We start from the raw sequence: 19573 nt of genomic DNA on the forward strand, positions 1-19573 counted from the left end.
TAGATAACCAGGGCCTTTACCGTTTAGTGCTTTGTGCATAATGCAACAAATCTTAAATCTAACCCGCTTACTTATCGGTAACCAATACAGGTGTTGTAATAGGGGGAGAGAGGCTGTTCTGGCTGGTGAATTCATGACAAGACAATCTGCGGTGTTTTGAACTACCTGAAGTCTATTTAGAGAAGACTGCATGCTGCAATCAGGAGGGCATTGCAGAAGTCCAATCACCTTATCACCAGTTCTTAAATTATAGTTTTACGTACAGTTAAGGGAAGAAAGCGAAGTACCTTGCGTAAGAGTACCTTGCGTAAGAGGCTTAACATATGGCTTAACATAAGGCTTAACATATGGAAGCAGAAAACCATGGTAGTTGTAATTTGCTCTTTCATTGTGCGTTTCTGGTCCAGACGTTTTCCTAGGTCCTTGACCACAGTCTTGGGGTCCAGGACTGGGGCAGCGGCTCATTCGGGTGGCCACCACTCTGGAGACCAGAGCAGAGGTGCATCCCCGAAAAGCATGATCTCAGTTTTCCAAGTATTTAGCTGTAGGAAGTTATTCATCATCCAGGCAGCAATTGCAGTCATGCAATCTGACAAAGTGGTCTGAGTATTATTAGAGTTATTATCAATTCACAGTAAGAGCTGGTTGTCATCAGCGTAAGAAATCGGAGTAAAGGCAAACTTTCTAAGTAGGCGTGGCAGCGTAGCCCCATAAATACTGAAAGTGGGGCTGAGGCAAGATCCCTGAGGCACTCCTTTGGTAAGTTCCATAGTCTGCGAGCTGAAAGACCCGAGATTAATGGTCTGTGTCTGGTGGGTAAGAAAACACAAGATCAATTTAAAGGCTTGTCCACGAATCCCGATTTCCTGAGCAGAATGGAATGTCGAAAGCCGCCAACATATCCAGCAGCACCAATAGTACTGCCTGGCTGTTGTCAAGGGAGTATCTTATATTATCAGTGATGGCAATCAGTGCTGACTCTGTGCTGTACATTGGCCTAAACTCAGACTGTGAGGAGTTGAGGCATCCAGTAGATTCAATATATTTGGAGAGTTGTTTATTAATATGTTTTCCCACTAATTTACTGAGAAGAGGCCAGGGAGAGATCGGGCGGTGTTGGAAGGCGGTGACCCCAGGGGTCAAGAGGACCCTCCTAACCACCCGGAACCTCCTCTCCCACAATTACTGCCGAGTCTTATCGAGGGGGAGTCCCCGCAGGGGAGGACTGATCGTACACACTGTCGACACCCCACGCTTATGAACGGACACCACACTGTGATCCTTTATCAAGAAAGACTTTATCAAGGTTAAAAGTAGGGAGCAATACACAGCGATCGAGAGATCGCGAAAGTCTCGTAACGAGGGATCGGGGAAGCGGGACAGTCTTAGGAGGCCAGCTGGTACACCACGCACCCTGCGCACAGTTCTCAATCCTCGAACTGGGGGCTGGCGATGGGACTTGCTGTCCTACTCACTTCAGGTTCAAGATGATCGTGAGGGTAGCTTCGATGGTCCAGCCGGACCAGAGAGTTCGTCAAGCCGCGACAAGGTCAGCAGGGCTTGGTCAGGAGTACTCCGTCGTACTCGTAAGCAGTTGGAGCTGCGACGGCAGGGCTCCGATGGTTCCGGTCCTGTGCTTTGAGAGGGCGCCGCGACAGCGTCAGCAGGGCTCCGATGGTTCCGTTCCGTAGGTTCGAGGATGAGCTGCGACGACGTCAGCAGGGCTCAGTGGGTCAGTCTGTTCTCCTCAAGGTCAGCCGCGATCAGATCAGCAGGGCTTTCTTGTCCAAGATACAACTGCCGACTAGATGGAAGGCAGACTGTCTTATAGTACCAGAGCTCTTTGATGTCCGGACCCTCAGAGGCAGGGGGCCGGAGGTCCGAGGGCCAGGCGCCTGATTGTCTGGGCGGTTGGTTCTTTGAGGCTTTGGACCATGCGTCCAGGGAATCCCAGACGCCCATCAAGGCCTGGAGCCAGCTCACTAGGAGGCCCATGGTGCAATCGAAACCAGCCCCCAAGGATAGTTCAGAGGTGTGAGGGGAACCAGTTCCTCGGAAGGGGGCCGAAGGCGTGATGGAAGTCTTGGTTTCGGGTACTTGGTGAGTCATTCACCCCCCAGGAGGATCTGGGCGTGCCGGACGCGCATGCTTCGCTGTAGCCAGGAGTGGCCAGGGGCTGCCGAAAGGAAAGAAGGTGGCTGGCCGGCCGGGGTAGCCAAACATGGAGTCTGATGGTCATGTGCACAGGTGCAGGCACGCGGTCTGGGGATCGTCTCAGGTCCGGGCTAGGAGTGTTATGTACAGTTCTGGGTGGAAGGGAATCCGTTCCACCCGTAGTTCTGGAGCTGCGGAGATCAGCGAGGGCCACGCCACTAGGCCGGGTCCAACAGGCGGTAAACAGATAGATCCTCCACTGGGGCAATAACCTTCTTTTGTATGGGAATTATTTGTGCGACCTTCCACTCGAATTGCAGTTGGCCCAACCTCATATAGAAATTGAGAATTTGACAGATAGCTGGAGCCAACTGTTTGAAAAAGTTCTGGACATCTGCCTGGCAGTAACGTCTGCTTCCCTGCACATGTTTACCAAACACTACTGCCTGGACAGTTCGGTCCATAGAGATATGCATTTTGCCCGTTTGGTCTTACAGGACTTCCTCTTGTGAAATTGGTCCGTAGACCCACCTCCGCAGAGATATTACTTGGATATCTTTCCTTCGGTAAGGAGTTTGCGGCTAGAAGTCTCTATCAGATGAACAAGTTACTTACCTTCTGTATCGCCATACCTGGTAGAGAATCTAGTCGCAGATTCCTTACTGACCCACCCATCCTTTCCGCTCTTCGAGTTGATTTCTAGGGACAGAGCTTTCCAATTTCAAGTCCCTAGTTGTCCACATCAGTGTGCTTCGTGGCTCTGTGCTGTTGGCCTGGAAAGTTGCGAAAAGTAACTGATGTCCGTGTTCTGGGGTGGCACCTATATAGGCACCTTGCACGTCACTAATCGTGTGAATGACACCATGCACAGCTGTACGACACGCAGGGGTACTGTTGAAGGAAAAAATTGCGGATCCAGTCTGACCCATGGGAATAATTCTAAGGTAAAGGAATCTGTGGCTAGATGGTCTCTACCACACAAGCTGTTACCGAAGGTTAGTAACTTGTTCTTCATTTTTTGCCTGTGTTTCTTTAAGTGAACCTTGCCCAAAGACATAAGAGCACTTCATAACAGACGGACAACGTTACATGGTTTTTTGCCATGATTCACAGGATGCTGATAGGCCCGGTTTTGAACCTCGTTTCCCATATTACATTATCAGCAGCTGTAGACAATAGGCAACATGGCCTTTGTGAAAGCTCGTCTGACTTGAGCTTTCAGTGGGTCACCCACCTCTAGTCCCACCATATGTGTGGGACCTGTAAAATGTTGAACAGAGCCTGCATTCTGCATCTCCTCTCATAGGTGTGCAACATTCTTATTGTATGCTTCATCAGCATGAATATTAATCTTCTAAAATTGCAGCCTTCTTTTCTTTTAGTGCTAAAAAGCTAATTAGTTCTAATAGCCACTCTAAGCATCTTTATACTGTAAAGTGGATACTGCAACTCATTTTTGAAAATTACCATTCAATAATAAAGACGGCCCTTCCACATAGTACTTTGCCCTTGATGGATCTCAAATTAAATCTTCCTCCTGACAAATCACATTTTAGTTCCTGTTTGCGATCAGCCAGTCTCACAAGATGTGAGTGTCCATATGTACAGTGGTAGCCTCCCATTAAGGGCTAAGATGTGGTAGAAGGGTAGCTCTCCCAGAGATGTAGCTTGAAAATGTACCACAAACTGGTACTGTGTGTATGTTTTCAGAGACGCCAGCCTTTGCTGGTTCCGCTCCCCTTATTCAGAAAAACAAGCCTATTCTGCTACCCTCTGCTTCAAGGGAAACATACCAAGAGTATCTGCATGCTAAAGGCAACTTTTGTTACCTGAATAAAACAGTGGTACTGTGTGAGTATAAGGAAAAGCAACTGATGTTGTTCAAGTTATTCTTCAATATTTATTCCCTTCAAGTAATTTTCATATGGACCAATAATAAATTGCTGTTCTGTAGGAAGTTCATTGAAGTGAGATTTGTCAGGCTTTTTTCGAGTAATTAGTTATTGCTTCTAACTATAGGGTTTTCATGAATCTTTCCAGATATCAGACAAAATTGAAATATCTAAGCTGTGCCTGTACCTTTCAGTAGATGGCTTACCAGAACTGTTAGTGGCACGACCATGGCACTCCTGATGCATTTCCTTTTATTTCACTCACTTTGAAGTGGATTTGGAGTCGCTTTCAGTAGTTGTTTTGGCAGTGCCTTTAGAGAAATTACCCCAAAGAAGAGGCTACAGAGCAATACATGCTGCTCTGGAGATGTCACTTCATGGCTACATGATGACTGCCATTGGGGTTTGGACCCTGTTCCCACCTGCAGTGCCACTTCATTTTAGCTGTGTCTTGCCTGCATTCTGTTGGGGACCGGGAGGGAACTTCTTCCATGCCTAGAGACCGCAATCAGTGACGAAGTAGATGCTTTGCCTTGTTCTGTTCTTTGGATAAACCCAGAGCTTTGTTCACAAATAAGTTCTTCTGTTACGAGTTTAAGCTGGTGTGAACTCCTCTGTTTAAACATTGTCATCAATTGTGGGACACAAATTATGGCCAATGGGCCGATTATATTTTGATCTGTGACCTGCCTTCGTGGATACGATCCTCACAACCAATACCATGCTCTGTTCCGACTCGTCGGCTGCTGCAGGATTCACTTGCCACTAACCTCCAATAGCCTTACTGAAATTTCAGTGAAGGTCATTCATGTCCAGAAGAACAGTTGTAAGGCAGACTTGCTTCACTGGTATAGGGACCCTGAAGAAGGCCTTACTTTGGAACACCAGAACTCCAGTAGAACAAATGTAAGTTCTTATGTGTACTGATGACCCTGAAAAATTGGGAACATAGTCGTATGTTACAGAATCATACCATACTGCAATCAAAGTTGATGGCACTCCAAGAATTTCATGTGAGTTGCCTGTGTCTTCCTAATCATCCTGACTTCAGGTATGATAGTATGATTATCTAACATATGACTATGTTCCTAATTTTTCAGGGTCATCAGTGCACATATTAACTTACCGTCCTGAAGATGGACTTTTAGGTGCCTTCACAATAAGGACCGAAACGTCGGCAATCCAACCCATTTTCTTTGTCACTGTCTTTTCAGGAATTGTTCATTGTATAGCCTTTTAAGTTTTTCCTGTCATTCAATATGTGAAATGGGTTATAATGAAAGTGTTCATGATAATAAAATCTGGAAGGAAGAATGTTCATCTCAGTCGCTTTTATGTGAATTGTAATCTTTACCATTTATACAACACAGTTTTTCACATAAATCTTGACCGTATGAACTTTACACCTGTGTAGAATAGTTTTTTCCTGTAATTAGCCACTACTTGGGGCTTAAAGATAATCAATTTTTTTATATTTACCGAAGACTTTGATATCAGAATGAATCCCTTTAAGGCACTATTATCTGATTTGATAGATTACCCAAGCCTCCAGGGGTTCATTTGGTTGCCCATTTCCTGTTTCGAAAACGAAGGAGCGGCGCCTGTGCATATTTTTTTCTGTACGGGGCGGGTCGGTGAGGGAGGTCCTATGGGTGAGGAGCAAGGTGTGTTGCATGGAGAGGGCTCATTGGCTCCTTGTACAGTAAGCATGCTATGGTGAACATCTCTTCAGTACAGGTGCTTAATAGTACTCACTCTTCACAAGCAAATACATCGCTGCAAGGATAGACTGGTCCTCAGTCTAAGCAGGATCGGTGTGCTGAGAGAGCCCTGTCCCTCTACTCTGCGCTCTGGATCCACAACTTTCCACATTGTGTTTTTCCTCCCTTACTTATGGGCAGCTAACTAGATGGTGTGTAAAGGAGATCCTTTGTGCATACAGCGGGGAGTAGGGGCATTGCTGCAGGCACACCACAAGCCCCCCCTGCGGTGCAGGCTATTTCAGGCTGTGCCGCATACTGCCTGTGTATAATCTCAGGCACTCTGGACCACAGACTGAAGGGCACTATTAGAGATGGCCACCTTCCTTGCTTCAGAGATTGTGGGCAGTTAAAGAAGCATGCTACAGATGGCTAAAAACGTTTGTACTAAAGAAAAGAGTGCATTCAAAACGCCACAAGAAAACCAAAAAGTATGCGGACACGTAACCGGTACAGTCTCCGAAAGTCTAGAAGGTGTTACTAATTAACAATGTCCACCAGTGAAAATCGGGATTTGCTGAAGGGCACTAACCAGAGCTAATCGAAAAGATGGGAGGTCTTTCAAGCCATATTCTGAATACAGCATGCCTCGTAGAGCAGCGCATTCATGTTGTCTCTAGGCTTGACCTAAAAATAGTACTTGGGTATATTTATTTTGCAGAAACACAGAACTTTGTCATAGGCAAACAGTTTTTCAATAGAAATACTTTTCAGTTTCAAAAATGGACTCCGTGCAATTTTAGAATTTTGCAATGTTAACCAATAGTAGGAAGAGAACATTCAGCAAACATAGGGATAACATCGACTTACAAGACCAGTCTTCAGAAGTTAAGGTGAATATTGGGAAAGGTTCAGTCAGTTCAGCACCAAAAGTGCCTATCCAGCGGCACATAGGTGGCCGAGTGCAGGGTGCCATTCAAGGTTGGGCCCAAAATACAAATCAATGAGTATTGGGGGCAATCATATAAAGGCTGCTTGGGAGTAGCGGCTTGAGGGGCCAGTCACCTGGGGTTGAAGCAAGCACTGGACGGGGACCAAAGCATCACCAATACCACACTAGTAGCACCACTGGGGAGGCCGAGTGCCAACACTGCATCAGGTGACCAATGCAAGGAACTGGAGAACGGCCACATCAAACAAGGGCTTCAGACTCTGACCAGGAGGCCGGTTGAAGAAACCTACAGCTTTAGAGGTAAGATGTGATGATCGGGGAAGTAGGGACACCTTTTGTCCTCTTAGAGGCCCAGGACATCCTTTTGTTGTCAGAAATGTCTTAACGGAACAAGTTGTGGTTGATTATCGGGGGTGGGCTTCATGCAGAGGCTGCAGGTGACAATGAGGAGTAGAGGAGAGGTCAGCTCACGGTGAACTCTTGAGCGCTGGGGAACCTAGCTGGAACCTGTGGGCCACTTCGACTCGAGCCACAGGAGTCTGGTTCATAGGTGGAACCGGGGCCAAGCTTTGCGGTTCCTCAGGTCACAGTGTCTTTGCTTTGAAGATGGTTGCTTGGTGAACAGGTCTGCTGTTCTCGGGATCCTTGGTCTTTGTTGAAGGCAGTTCAGGCTTCCCAGGGTTCTAGAGGTCGCTGGGCTGCAGGACGAGTTGTGTTTTGGTGCAGGAACGTTGATACTGCAGACAGGCCGGTAGGGTTGGGGCCAAGTCAGTGGTTCTCTACAGTTGTCTCTGCTGGGTTGGCTCTGTAGTTTTCAGCTCTTCATAGGTTGTCAGGAACTGAGGTTCAGGGCTTGGGGGGAGGCAATCTAAATACTACATTTAGAGGAGTTAAAAAGGGAGTGCCAGGTAGTAGCAAATGGGCTACTTCCTTTAAGGAAATCCTCTAAATGCTTACCCACGTGAAGGATGGGCATAGCCCTGATCCTGAATGGAGGAGTCCCACCATCTTAAAGATGGTGGACTCTGAAAAGTTTGCTTCACCTTGCCTCCAGCACCTGAGGGGTCTAGTTGGCAGAGGGAGGCACACCACCTATTCTTTCAACATTTTCATGCCTGTCCTCTTGCCAAAAAGGGGTTGAGGGTCGGAAGGGGGCTTGCTCCCTCTAACATTACAAAGGAAGCAAGACCTTTGAAGTTCCCCTCCGTGAATGGCTCTTCCTGACCAGAGGGGTGGTGTGAACACCTCCACCCAGGAAAGGCACTGTTCCCAGCCTCAGAGTGCATAGGTTACTCTCCCCATGAAGGCAGAATACTGTCTGGTAGTAGCAGGCTGGCTTAGGCCAGTCGGTGTCCACACTAAGGATTGGTAGGTTGCAGAGAACGCCTCTAAGGGGTCCTTTGTGTGCACTCTTTAATAAATCTGACACTTTAATCAGTGCAGGTTTATTATGCTGAGATGTTTGGTACCAAACATCCCGTATTTCAGTGAAGCCATCATGGAACTGGGGAACTCATAATGACAAATGTCTAGCTCATATACTTACTATGGCTTCCCTGGCCACTTACAATATCCAGGAACCAACAAGGATATTGCAGGGGAATATCTGCTGTTGCAGATATGCCCTCACAGCAGATATATTCCACCCTGCCTTAGGGCTAAGGCCTGCAGTGTCTGTGGGCATGAATGTGTACTTGCGGAGCTGAGTGCGCACAAACCTGCGCACCGTGTTGAAGCGCACTACGCAATGTCCCCAAAATGTTCAACGAAAATTAGCAAATAATCAGTAGTAAACAAATTTTCAATAACTCACAAATACCTGTAAGCCCAAACTGTCTTACAGCTCAGTTTTTACCTTGCTGTCATGCTCCAATATGCATCTGCACCAGAAAAAATGTCAATTAACGTAATTAGAGGGGGCGTGGCCAAGCAGCATGGCCGACAGGACGTGAGCTCTGCCAGCTCCCGTCCTGCGGACCCGAACATCCTGTCGATTATCCTGCCCGGGCTCCGATGTGCCACCCTGAGCGACCGGACTTACTGCGGAAGGTGCGAGGACCATTCTTGCCGAATCTCGGCTGGCGGGAGTAGCAGAGAGGCCGCGGAGCAGCCCCGGAGATCAGAGAGCGGCCGCCTCGTCGACGCGAGCACGTGGTCTGGGCCTGATCGGCCGGGAGTGGCCATATCCTGAAGTGCTTCGGTGGGCCGGCGGGGGACTTGAGGGGATTGTCCCGGGTCTGGACCCTGACCCGGGGGACGGCCCCGTGAGCGGAGGAGTGGTGGACGGCGCCGGTCCGAGAGACGTCCCAAGAAGAAGCTCGGCCCCGGTGCAGGGGATCGCGAGCAACAGCTGGCGGACAAGGGGGTCCGGACCAGTGGGGGCGCCCTGCGTGCGCTTGCCCGGCTGTGCGGCTGCCTGCCTGGGAGAGGGTCTGCCACCCCGGAGCGAGGGAGAGACTGGAGGGCTGAGGACCGGAGCGTGCCCCTCCCCCACCGGGCCGCCATCTTGGTGTCGGTCGTCGGGCCGTGGACACCGGAGTGACCGGCGGCGCCTGCAGGCCCGGGTCCCAGAAGACGCTGCGTGGCTGTGAGGTGAGAGCGGGCTGGGGGCTCAGAGGAGCGCAGACGGGCGGAGTGGACGGCACAGTCACGACCACTGAGCCCCTGACAGAACACGCGAGGCCGGCACAGTTCTCCCGGGCCTACCTGCATCCTGGAGCGCAGGGGGGGAGGGGCGCAAGATCCCCCCACTGATTACCGGCGAGGCCCTGGGCCGCTGAGGACTCTACTGGTCGAGGGGCGCAGATTGGACTCCTGATTGCGGAGCCGAGGTGGGGCGCCTGGGGGTCCCCCCCTTCCTGACTGCTAGCTGGGAGGTCAGGGCATACGAACTACGCAGTCCATACAAGCCGGGTGCGGAGAGTGGAGTGGCCTCCTCCCTGTGGGGCCCGGCTGGACGGGGGGGACGCAGCGCCGCACCCACTGGGGGCCACGGGGACCCTTGACGAGACCGTGCCACCCGGCTGGCGAGGTGTGGTTACCGAATTTCTCCTTGCTGGGACACGACGCTTCCCGATAGTGCCTGAAGTCTCTGGGCCTTGCCTGCAATAGGAGTGTTGGGGGTGTGTGGAAGCCAGACTGTCCGTGCAAGGCTGGGAGCTTGAGCGCGACTCCACACGGAACTCTTCACAGACTGGGCGGAGGCGAGATTGGGCTTGCTGCTGCTTTAAAGGCGGGCCATCCCCGCACTGGGATCACCCCGAAGATGCGCAAGGACAGGGCGTCCCGATCGTCACAGGCCAACACGATCACCCAGTATACCACGCAGAGACTGCCGCCCCAAAGGATTACACGCCAATCAGGCCAGGATGAGGAACCGGGGGGCTCCGGTGAGCCCACCCGTGCGGAACTCCTAAAGGCTATCCAGGGCTCCCACACAGCGTTGGAGAGGCAAATAGAAACAGTCTCCATCGACGTCAATCTCCTGCGGACGGACCTCCGCAAGGTGGCGGACAAAGTCACAGATGCGGAGGCCAATATCGAGCAGCTACATGGAGAAGTGGCCTCTCTCCGGAAGACAGTCACACACCTTAAGGCGACGACTGGAGCCTTGGAACGGAGAGCTGAGGACGCGGAAGGGAGGGCGCGTTGCAGCAACATTAGAGTCCTGGGGGTACCGGAGAGAATGGAGGCGGGAGATCCTGAACGTTTCCTGGAAACATGGATTAGAGCGAAGCTGTGCCCGCAGGGTCTCTCGGAAGTGTTTGTAATCGAGAGGGCACACCGAGCCCTGGTTCCCCCGCCGCAGTCGGGGGCCCCGCCACTAGCACTGATCGCCAAGATATTGAATTATCGGGATCGAGACTGCATCCTGCGAGCGGCGAGGGAAAAACCGGACCTAACCATTGAAAATAGCCGGATTTCAATATACCCGGACTATACCCACCAGGTTCAGGAGATGAGGAAAACAGAAGCTCCGGGCGATGCAGTTGCAATACATGCTGCTGTATCCCGCCAAACTCAAGGTGCTGGCACAGGGCAAGGCACACTTCTTTGAATCCCCGGAGGAGGTATGGGATTGGTTGGAGGTTAGGGGGGACGGGGTCCCGTGGTGGGTCCAAGGAGACATGGGGGAGCCGACCCCAACGGCAGCGGAGGCCCCGAGGCAGACGGAGACAACGCTCTACGTCGGAACACGCTGAGGAACCTAGAATCACGGTGGGGGCTGATGGAGGAATGCTCCTGGAACACTTGCTACAGGGGGCCGGGGCGGAGTCTCAAAACCCACTGGAACCTACGGAAATCCTGGTCCCAGACACGATACCAGCTGCGGTGCTGGACATGACACCGTCAGACCTGGTGATTCAGGAGACTGGGGGAGCTGGGGCCCTGGAGGTGAATGGCCCGCCCTGAGGTGATGTAGGAGCCCGTATGTACTTTGGCTTTTGGATGGCTACTGTGGCTCCCGGGGTGGAGAGGAGTATAGGTGGACACTGGTTTGACATTGTTCCAGGAGCCACCAGACTTTGCATTGGGGGGGGTTGAGGGGGGCCCGGTGGGTTTGCAGTGTGGGAATTGATTGATTGATGTTCGGGAGACGGGGGTACAACGGTTGGAATTGGTCCTGTATGGTTGACTACAGTTGGTCCGGAGCCGGGAGAATTCAATGCGTGCATTGGGTCATGCGGGGAGCTGGGGGGGGGGGGGTGTATGCAGTTCATAGTTGTGTGAGTGTGTGATGGGTTGTGAGGGGTGTGTGGGGAGGCTGTGCACGTCCTGGCACCAGCGGGGGAAGGGCGGGTTGACAGGTTGGGTTGTTGTCGTTATCCTGCTCGTGGGCGGGGGAGGGGGGGAATGTTCTGCTGATGTTTCAATTTTGGGGGGGGGGGAGGGGGGAAACTGTTTAAAAATGTTGGCATAGGCATCATGTGTATCACTGTTCAGGCCCCTAGGAGGCGGTATTTTGGCAGCAGACTGCATGGCCCGGCTGGGCACTTACAGGAGACATGGGATACAAATTTTTAACGTGGAATGTGCGTGGGTTGGGCACTTGTACCAAACGATATAGGGTCCTATCTTTCCTTCGGAGGCATGGCATATCAATTGCATGTTTACAAGAAACGCATCTGAATGAGGAGGGGGCGCAAAAGCTTGCTAAAAAATGGGCGGGGTCAGGTCTTTCACTCTTCCTTTTCGACGTATGCGCGTGGGGTCTTGATCTGGGTAGCGCCCGGGGTCCCCCTCGCGGTACAGTATGCGGAGGTGGACATTGAGGGCAGGTACCTGCTGCTGAGGGTGCTGTTGAATGGCAGGGACCTTACGCTACTTAATACATATGCGCCTAACGTAGATGACGCGACCTTCTACCCACAAATGCAAGACGTCTTAGGGTCGGACGTGGACAGCCCTCTCCTGTGGTTCGGAGACTTTAACTGTGTCTTGGACCCTGTCCTGGATCGGCATCCTCCCCGAGCGGGGACGAAGCCTCGCATGACGGCGAGACTGCGCAAGGTCATGGCAAACCTGGGAGCGGTAGATGTGTGGCGCCAGAGTCACCCGTCACAGAAACTGTACACTTGTTACACCCCTACGCACAACACCCATAGCAGGCTAGATAGGGTCCTCGCCGCAAATATGGATGCGTCGTACTCCCTACAGGTCACCCATCTGGCCCGCTTCCTGTCCGACCACTCCCCGGTGCTGTGCGCTACGCAGGACGTCGACCAGCCTTGCCACCCTCGTACATGGCGGATGCCCGCGGACCTCCTACAGGACCCATTGGGCAGAGATCATGTGCAGACTGCACTCACTAATTACGTGGACCTGATTTGGGAGGGAGGCGACGTACCCCTGTCGACAAAATGGGAGGCACTGAAGGCAGTGGTACGGGGTGAATGCATGGCTCTTACCTATGGAGTCCGCCGACAGCTGACCCGCGAACTGAGAGAGGCCGAAGACTCCCTGCGGACTCGGCAGGCCTCACCAAACCCTGGGGACCCGGAACTGGCCCTGGAGCGGGAAGCCCAGGCGCAAGTACATGACATACTTATGCGCCTCGACAGATACACGCTGGGTCAATTTAGACAGCGCCTCCACAGGGAGGGGGACAAGTCCGGCCGGTTATTGGCCTGGATTTTGAAGAAGGAAGCGGCCCGGTTCAGATAGCTGCCCTGAGGGGCCCTGATGGGGTCATGGTCCATTCGGAGTCAGGTATATTGCGGGTTCTCAAAACACACCTGCAGCAGGTGTATACGGCAGATCCGCTGGTCACGGCATCCTATCAGTCCTACCTCCGAGGAGTGACTCTGCCGGCCCTTCCGAGAGAGGCGGCGGAGGAATTGGATGGGGCCTTGACCCTACACGAGGTGCGGGTGGCTATGGCAGGCTTGCCGACGGCGAAATCCCCGGGGGGAGACGGGTTTCCTTCCGAGTTCTACCACGCGTTCGGGGATGTCCTTGGCCCCCTCCTCCTTCAAGTCTTCCATACGGCGCTAGAGGAGGGCGCTCTTCCGCCCACAATGTACCAGGGTGAGATCTGCATGCTTCTAAAGCCGGGAGGTGATGGATATGACCCCGCGGCGTACCGCCCTATTACAATGATTAACACGGATGTCAAGATCCTGACCAAACTCTTAGCCGCTCGGTTGGCGCCGTACATGGTCCAGTTGGTACATCAGGACCAGTGTGGGTTCATCCCCGGACGCAACACCGCGATGAAACTACGGCGATTAACCCATGTTATGCATGAGGTGCGCGGTAGGGAGGACCCCCAGGTACTAGTTTCGATAGACTTGGCCAACTCATTTGACACGGTTAGCTGGGGGTACCTATCGGCGGTGCTTCAACGCGTGGGACTGGGGCCCGTGTTTCGCAGGTGGGTCCAGATACTGTATCGGGCGCCTCGAGCCAGAGTCAAACTTGGGGACGCACGCTCGGAGGACTGGGCGTTAGGGAGAGGCACCCGCCAGGGATGCCCCCTCTCGCCACTCCTGTTCGCCCTGGCAATTGAGCCATTGGCGGTGGAAGCCCGTACCACAATGGCCCAATGGGGAATCAGGGTGGGGAGTAATGTCCACACAGTGTCCTTGTACGCAGACGATACTCTGTTTTACTTAACTTCTCCGCAGGATGCGCTGCCGGTTTTGCTTCAGCTACTGGACCGTTTTGGCGCAGCGTCGGGCCTACGTATCAATGCAGGGAAGTCCCTGGTCTTCCCCCTAGCGGGATATGATGTGGACGCGCGCGGGGACCTGCCACGCCTGGGGCTGCGGTGGGAACTGGAGGCCTTCCGCTATCTGGGGATACAGGTGGCGTCGTCGGACGAACAGTTGCTGGCCCGCAATGCGGACAAGGTGGTGCAGTCCCTACAAAAGTCGGTAGCATTCTGGAACACGTTGCCTCTCTCCCTGATGGGACGACTGGCAGTGGCGAAAATGGTAATGCTGCCGCGAGTGCTTTATGTGTTGCAGAATTCACTGTGCCCACTTCTCCCGCGGATGTTCCGCACTCTCAATACACTCCTTACGTCCTTACTCTGGGCAGGCAGGCGAAGTAGGGTTGCTTTACACACGGTTGTCCGGAGCTGGGAGGAGGGGGGGTTGGAGGCGCCGAGATTCGACCTCTACTACTATGCAGCTCAGCTGTTGCCAGCGGCCAGGTGGTTCGCGGATGCGGACACCTGGGAACTACGGCTCCTCGCGGGGAGCGCGGATGAAAGGACAGTACAGATGGCCCTGATGCGCGGCAGGGGAGCGGACGCGACACTGCCATATATAGTGCGCCACACCGCAGCCATTTGGCAACGTGTGGTGGAAAAAATCCTACGGAGGGCCACCTTTTCACAGGGAACTGCCGATATGGATTATGGCCCCAGTGGTGGACATGGAGGTACACATGCCATTCCATGAATGGAGAGCGGGTGGATGTGAGCTGTTGGCAGATCTCTACCCGGATGACACGTTCCTATCTATCGAACGGGCGACGGAGACGTTCGGTCTCGGTGAAGGCCAATTCCTACAGTACAGGGGCCTCCATGCGTTGGCTCGGGACACTTGGCCGCAATTCCCTGATGTGCCCCCTGTGTCCCATACCCTCAATGTTATCCTTTCCTGTGGTAGGGGCAGGAAGCTGATCACCCTATTGTACTCGGCCATGCGGCTGGACTCCACCCCGCCGGTGCCCCCGGCGTGGGCGGCTTGGGAGGCTGACCTGGGAATTGTGCTGGAACCGGCACAGCGCAAACGCATCGGTACCCTCACCCGGACAAGCGCGATGACTGCCCTAGGTGTGGCGCGTCGGGTGCATCATTCCTTCATCTGGCGTGGGAGTGCCCATCGGTTCACACCTTCTGGCAATCGGTAGTGGCACACATTCATAAGGTTACTGAACTCCGGATGGAACTGACCCCCCTGCACTGCTTGTTAGCCCTAGTCTCCAAGCCCAGGAAGTATAATTTGTCCTACAAAATGTTGCAACTGCTTTTAGTACTGGCAAGGAGGAGGGTGGCCATCACATGGATGGGACAGAGGGCCCCAGAGATGTCACAGTGGCTTAGGGATGTGGGGGAATGGACCCTGGCGGAGGAAACCTTTATGCAAACAGTGCGTAGGGATGAGAAGCTGCAGGACGACCTGCTTGCGTGGAGAATGATGCTAGAGGTGGGGGAGGCAGCCGAGGACTCGGATGGAACAAGTGCGGAGTTGTTCACTCCTGGGGACACAGGGTCTGAAGATGAGGGTGGTGGGGAGGGTGAGGGAGGGCAGTGAGTCAGGGGAGTGCCTGACAGCACACGCACATGTAGGATACACCTGAGAGGAATTGGGATTTGGTATCTGCAAGTTTCATGCCTAATACACGTAATGATCGCTGCTATTTTCTGCCGATAGGAGTGCCATAATGAGGTGAACGACCCGTGTACACATGTTTTAGTCACGAATGCCGAAGTGTTGGGGGGGAGGGTTCCATTGGGGAGTTGGGGGGTAACCTGTATAGAAAAAAAAAAAGTAAAAGCAGATTAGAATATCCTGCCGTGCAGTTGCATGGCTAGGTTCAAGGCCTGGCTTCCATGCTACCACCTATCGCCGCCCGGCCTTCGGGTTGTGGGCTGAAGGGCCGTGTACACAGCAGTATGTTATTGGCCATAATGTCGTTGATTTGCTGTAACTGTCGGCGCAACTGTTATATTCTATCATTGTCTGCGACAAAAAGAAAGTTTAAAAAAAAAAATTAACGTAATTAGATTCTTTTGCATTTTTGTTTTCACACTTCGGTAGCTCTTATGATATCTTTGTTTGGGTTGTTACACGTTGTACTAGAGGTTAGAGATGCACAAGCCTCTAAGTAAGTTTTAAAGTAATCAGTGTCACAATTTTTTTTTATTCCCGAAATACATTAGTTACTTTTGCACCTCACTTTTCGGGCCTGGTTACGGCACCTAGTTTTGGTTTGATACGGATGGACACATGCAATGGTAATCTTTTACCTTGTTATTTTAAACTTGTAACGTTATTGAAATTTACGAAATGCATTATGCTTTGTGTTCCAGCAGGTGGCCAATCACTGTTTCTTATTCTGGATTGAATCTGGTCCCCTGAAGAAGGGTTCCAATAACCCGAAATGCATTTGGGCTGGCATAAGAAATAGGTTCACGGGTTCTGTTTGATACATTCTGTTTGATGCATTCATCATTGTTTGTTGAGAAAATACTCATGTTTAATTTAAGTGAATTGTTAATTGAGTGTCAATTTTACTTTATGCAATTTTTAATTGATAAATACATGTGTATGTTAAAATTTACTTTTTGTTGAGTTATTGAAAATGTGTTTATACTGATTATTTGCTAATTTTCATTGAACCTTTTGGTGTCATTGCGCAGTGTGCTTCAACACGGTGCGCAGAAACTCTGCGCACTCAGCTCAGCAATTATCCATTTAGGTACAGTGGCAGTTCCAATTCATAAAGCAGCCACGTTGAATCATTGCAATTGTAGAGTACACACAGAAGAAATGTATTAAACAGGGTGTGCAGGTTGATACCACTCATTAGAATAACGCAGGAATGTGTGCCATGTTGACTCTTAAGTTTTATCTGCACCAAGACACGCAGGCTGCAGTGGCTTGGTGAGGGGTCCCTTAGAGTGGCCCAATGTGTGCTGCAAGCCCTTAGCGACCCTCTTAAACCACATGGCCCTTGGTACCAGGGCTAGCTTTTGCTAGGGACTCGTGTGTGCTAAAGGTGGTCAATTGTGGAAACACAAGCTGCAGTTTAGGGATGTAGATCTGGCACAGGGGACCTAGTTAGCAAGGGACCCTGTGCACTTCTAGTCGAAATGAGATCTTTTTCCAGGCAAAAAGTGGGAGCTAACCATGTCCAAAAGAGGCATTTTCCTACATCACCAATGCCCTATCTTGGCATTTGTAACCTGCCATTAGCATGCCCCATAAGAGTATCGGAAGTGCAGAATCTTTTCAGGGTTGTTCCTAACAAACATCACCATCTATATGCCCTAAACTGTTCCAGCAGCTATTAACAACTATTTTTGTGTAATTATTTCAGATTGTAAGCACACGTGTTTGCTTTATTTTCATAACCAATTAAATGGCAATATGTTTTGAAGTGCATTTGGATATTAGATTCTATTAAGTGATAAATCTTTAGTTTAACGTTTATCTCCTTTACCAGCAGAAGTATTTTCAATTGGTTGTCATGTGAGTACACTTGTACGATATTATCTTAATGTTTTTGCCCTACTTTGTTTAAAAAAAATAGGAGTGTTGTTGAATATTTGTAATTTCTTCTTCTTGTTGCAGAGTGAAGAGAACATTTCTGGAATGACAAGCTTCAGAGAAGTATTGGAAAAAATGCTGGTCATTGTTGTCCTGCCAGTGAGGAATAGCCTGAGGCGAGAAAATGAACTCTTCTCTTCCCATCTGGTCTCCAACACGTGCGGCTTGCTTGCTAGTATTGTCAATGAGCTTACGGCTTCTGCAATGGGATCAGAGGTAGTGTCATAAAGTGTAGTATTTTTTTTATTCTTCTTTGTTTCCTGCAAATCATTGAATTTGTATTTCCACGTTTCAAATAAGAGAAGACTTCTGCCTGCATGTGTTAGGCAAGAAGCATCCAAGCTATATATTTAGCAAGTCCCCTTTCAGTGCACTTAATCTAAACTGGTATCCTCCTTAATCTCATCTGTGTAACGTTAAAACTGGTCACTTCATGTAACTATGAACAGCAAGTCTCTTACTGGACCAAGCTAATGTGTAATTCAGATTTATGAGAAACAAATTAAATCTCTTTCTTGCCGATACAAAAAACGATGTTTTCTTTGGTGATACTTAGACATTTTTACAGTGAGCTACAGAAGTGAGCTACAGACAAACATCTTTGGTACTGCCAATTTAGTTGTGCTTTTTAGTTACTTAAATGTAATATGTAATTTAGTATGATGTTTTGCCCAGAAGTGTCCCTTATAAAAGGTTAGATAATTGATTTGTTGATATTTTCTGTAATTGTAATGCATGTATTTTGTCATGGTCTGGCAGGAGGTTGGAGTATTTGTTATTGGTGACAATGTATGTATTTACTGTTAATAGGTGGATGGGCTTAACTCTTTGCACTCCGTCAAGTCCAGTCCGAATCGGTTTACCAAAACAAGTCAAGGAAGAAGTTGGAACACAGGCAACGGGTCTCCTGATGCAATCTGTTTTTCAGTGGATAAACCTGGTGTAATTGTAGTAGGTTTCTGCGTCTATGGAGGTGGTGGAATTCATGAGTACGAGCTGGAAGTCTTAGTTGATGATGTAGGTATTACTCTGATATTGGTTGTGAAAGTTTATATTTTCTATATTACTAACCAAAACCTACAAATGAAAGCTTTGTTTGAAGTATGTCTTGGTTTCTCATTAAGATGTCCATGCAGAGTGAATTTAAGGCTTTTCCTACTTATTACTTTGTCTAATTCATTTGCTCAGCATGCTTTTGTATGCCCAAAAATCATACTTGTTTAATACCTTTAAAAAAAAAAAAATGATGGTAAAAAGAAGCGGCTATATGTCATGCTGTAATTCTTCAATCCAAAATGGGATGTTTTTATATAACCAAATCATAGATACGATATTAAAATAGACATATACGTGTGAAAGAAACAGGTTAGTGTTAGATTCCTTACCTTAGAAATATCCCCAGGCGTCAGACTGGATTAGGAAGGTTTTCGTCAGCAGTTCCCCTGTGCGTCGGTAGGCGTAGCCTGCGGCTCCGCGTTCGTCGTCTTCGTCGTGATCACCGGGATGACATCGTCGGAGTACTTAAACGCTGCCCTCGCGCGCTGACATCAGTTATTCTTTTTTCCGCGCCAGCAAGCGCAGATCCAGGAAGAGATAGTACCCTAGTCACTTTTTGACTGACTTTTTGGCCTATTTTGGCTATCTTTTTCGAGTCGATTCGACTCCTGGTGCCGGTAAGGATGCCTGGATGCAATCCGTGTGACGCCTGTCACAGCCTGATGTCGGTGACCGACCTGCACCACCGGTGTCTCTGCTGCCTAGGGGCCGACCTCGACGACAAGTCATGCCCCGACTGCCGGACTTTGACGTCGAAGTCTAGGCGGGAGCGGTCCTCCAAGCTACTCGAGCTCCGGCAGTCGGCTCTGCGCGGCTCGAGGTCCCGGTCGAGGAGCAAGTCGAGGGGCTGGTTCCGGAGCCTTCAGGCAAGTCTAGGCCCTCTAAAAAGAAGTCAAAGAAGCGACAACGCTCTTCTGACTCCCCTCGCCGGTCGCACGACTCGGCTGAGAGTTCAGGTGGCACCACCCACGCGGCTCCGTCGGAGCTGTGGGCATCGCGTCCGGTCCCATACCCTCCGGTCCATGGACTGCATGC

General features: G+C 50.6%; 1 protein-coding gene across 12 annotated transcripts in view; it reads left to right on the top strand.

Moving 5' to 3' along the window:
- Positions 1 to 19573, top strand: part of MYCBP2 (MYC binding protein 2) — a 2065574-nt gene that overhangs the window by 711681 nt on the left and 1334320 nt on the right. For all 12 annotated transcript variants that reach the window (XM_086934832.1, XM_086934837.1, XM_086934835.1 and 9 more), the window contains 2 exons: positions 17507 to 17698; positions 18293 to 18499. In XM_086934832.1, coding sequence (XP_086790958.1) covers positions 17507 to 17698; positions 18293 to 18499 — 399 coding nt within the window. The remainder of the gene's footprint in view (positions 1 to 17506; positions 17699 to 18292; positions 18500 to 19573) is intronic.

Source organism: Lissotriton vulgaris, chromosome 8 (genome assembly GCF_964263255.1).
Source record: "Lissotriton vulgaris chromosome 8, aLisVul1.2, whole genome shotgun sequence".
Lineage (NCBI taxonomy): Eukaryota > Metazoa > Chordata > Amphibia > Caudata > Salamandridae > Lissotriton > Lissotriton vulgaris.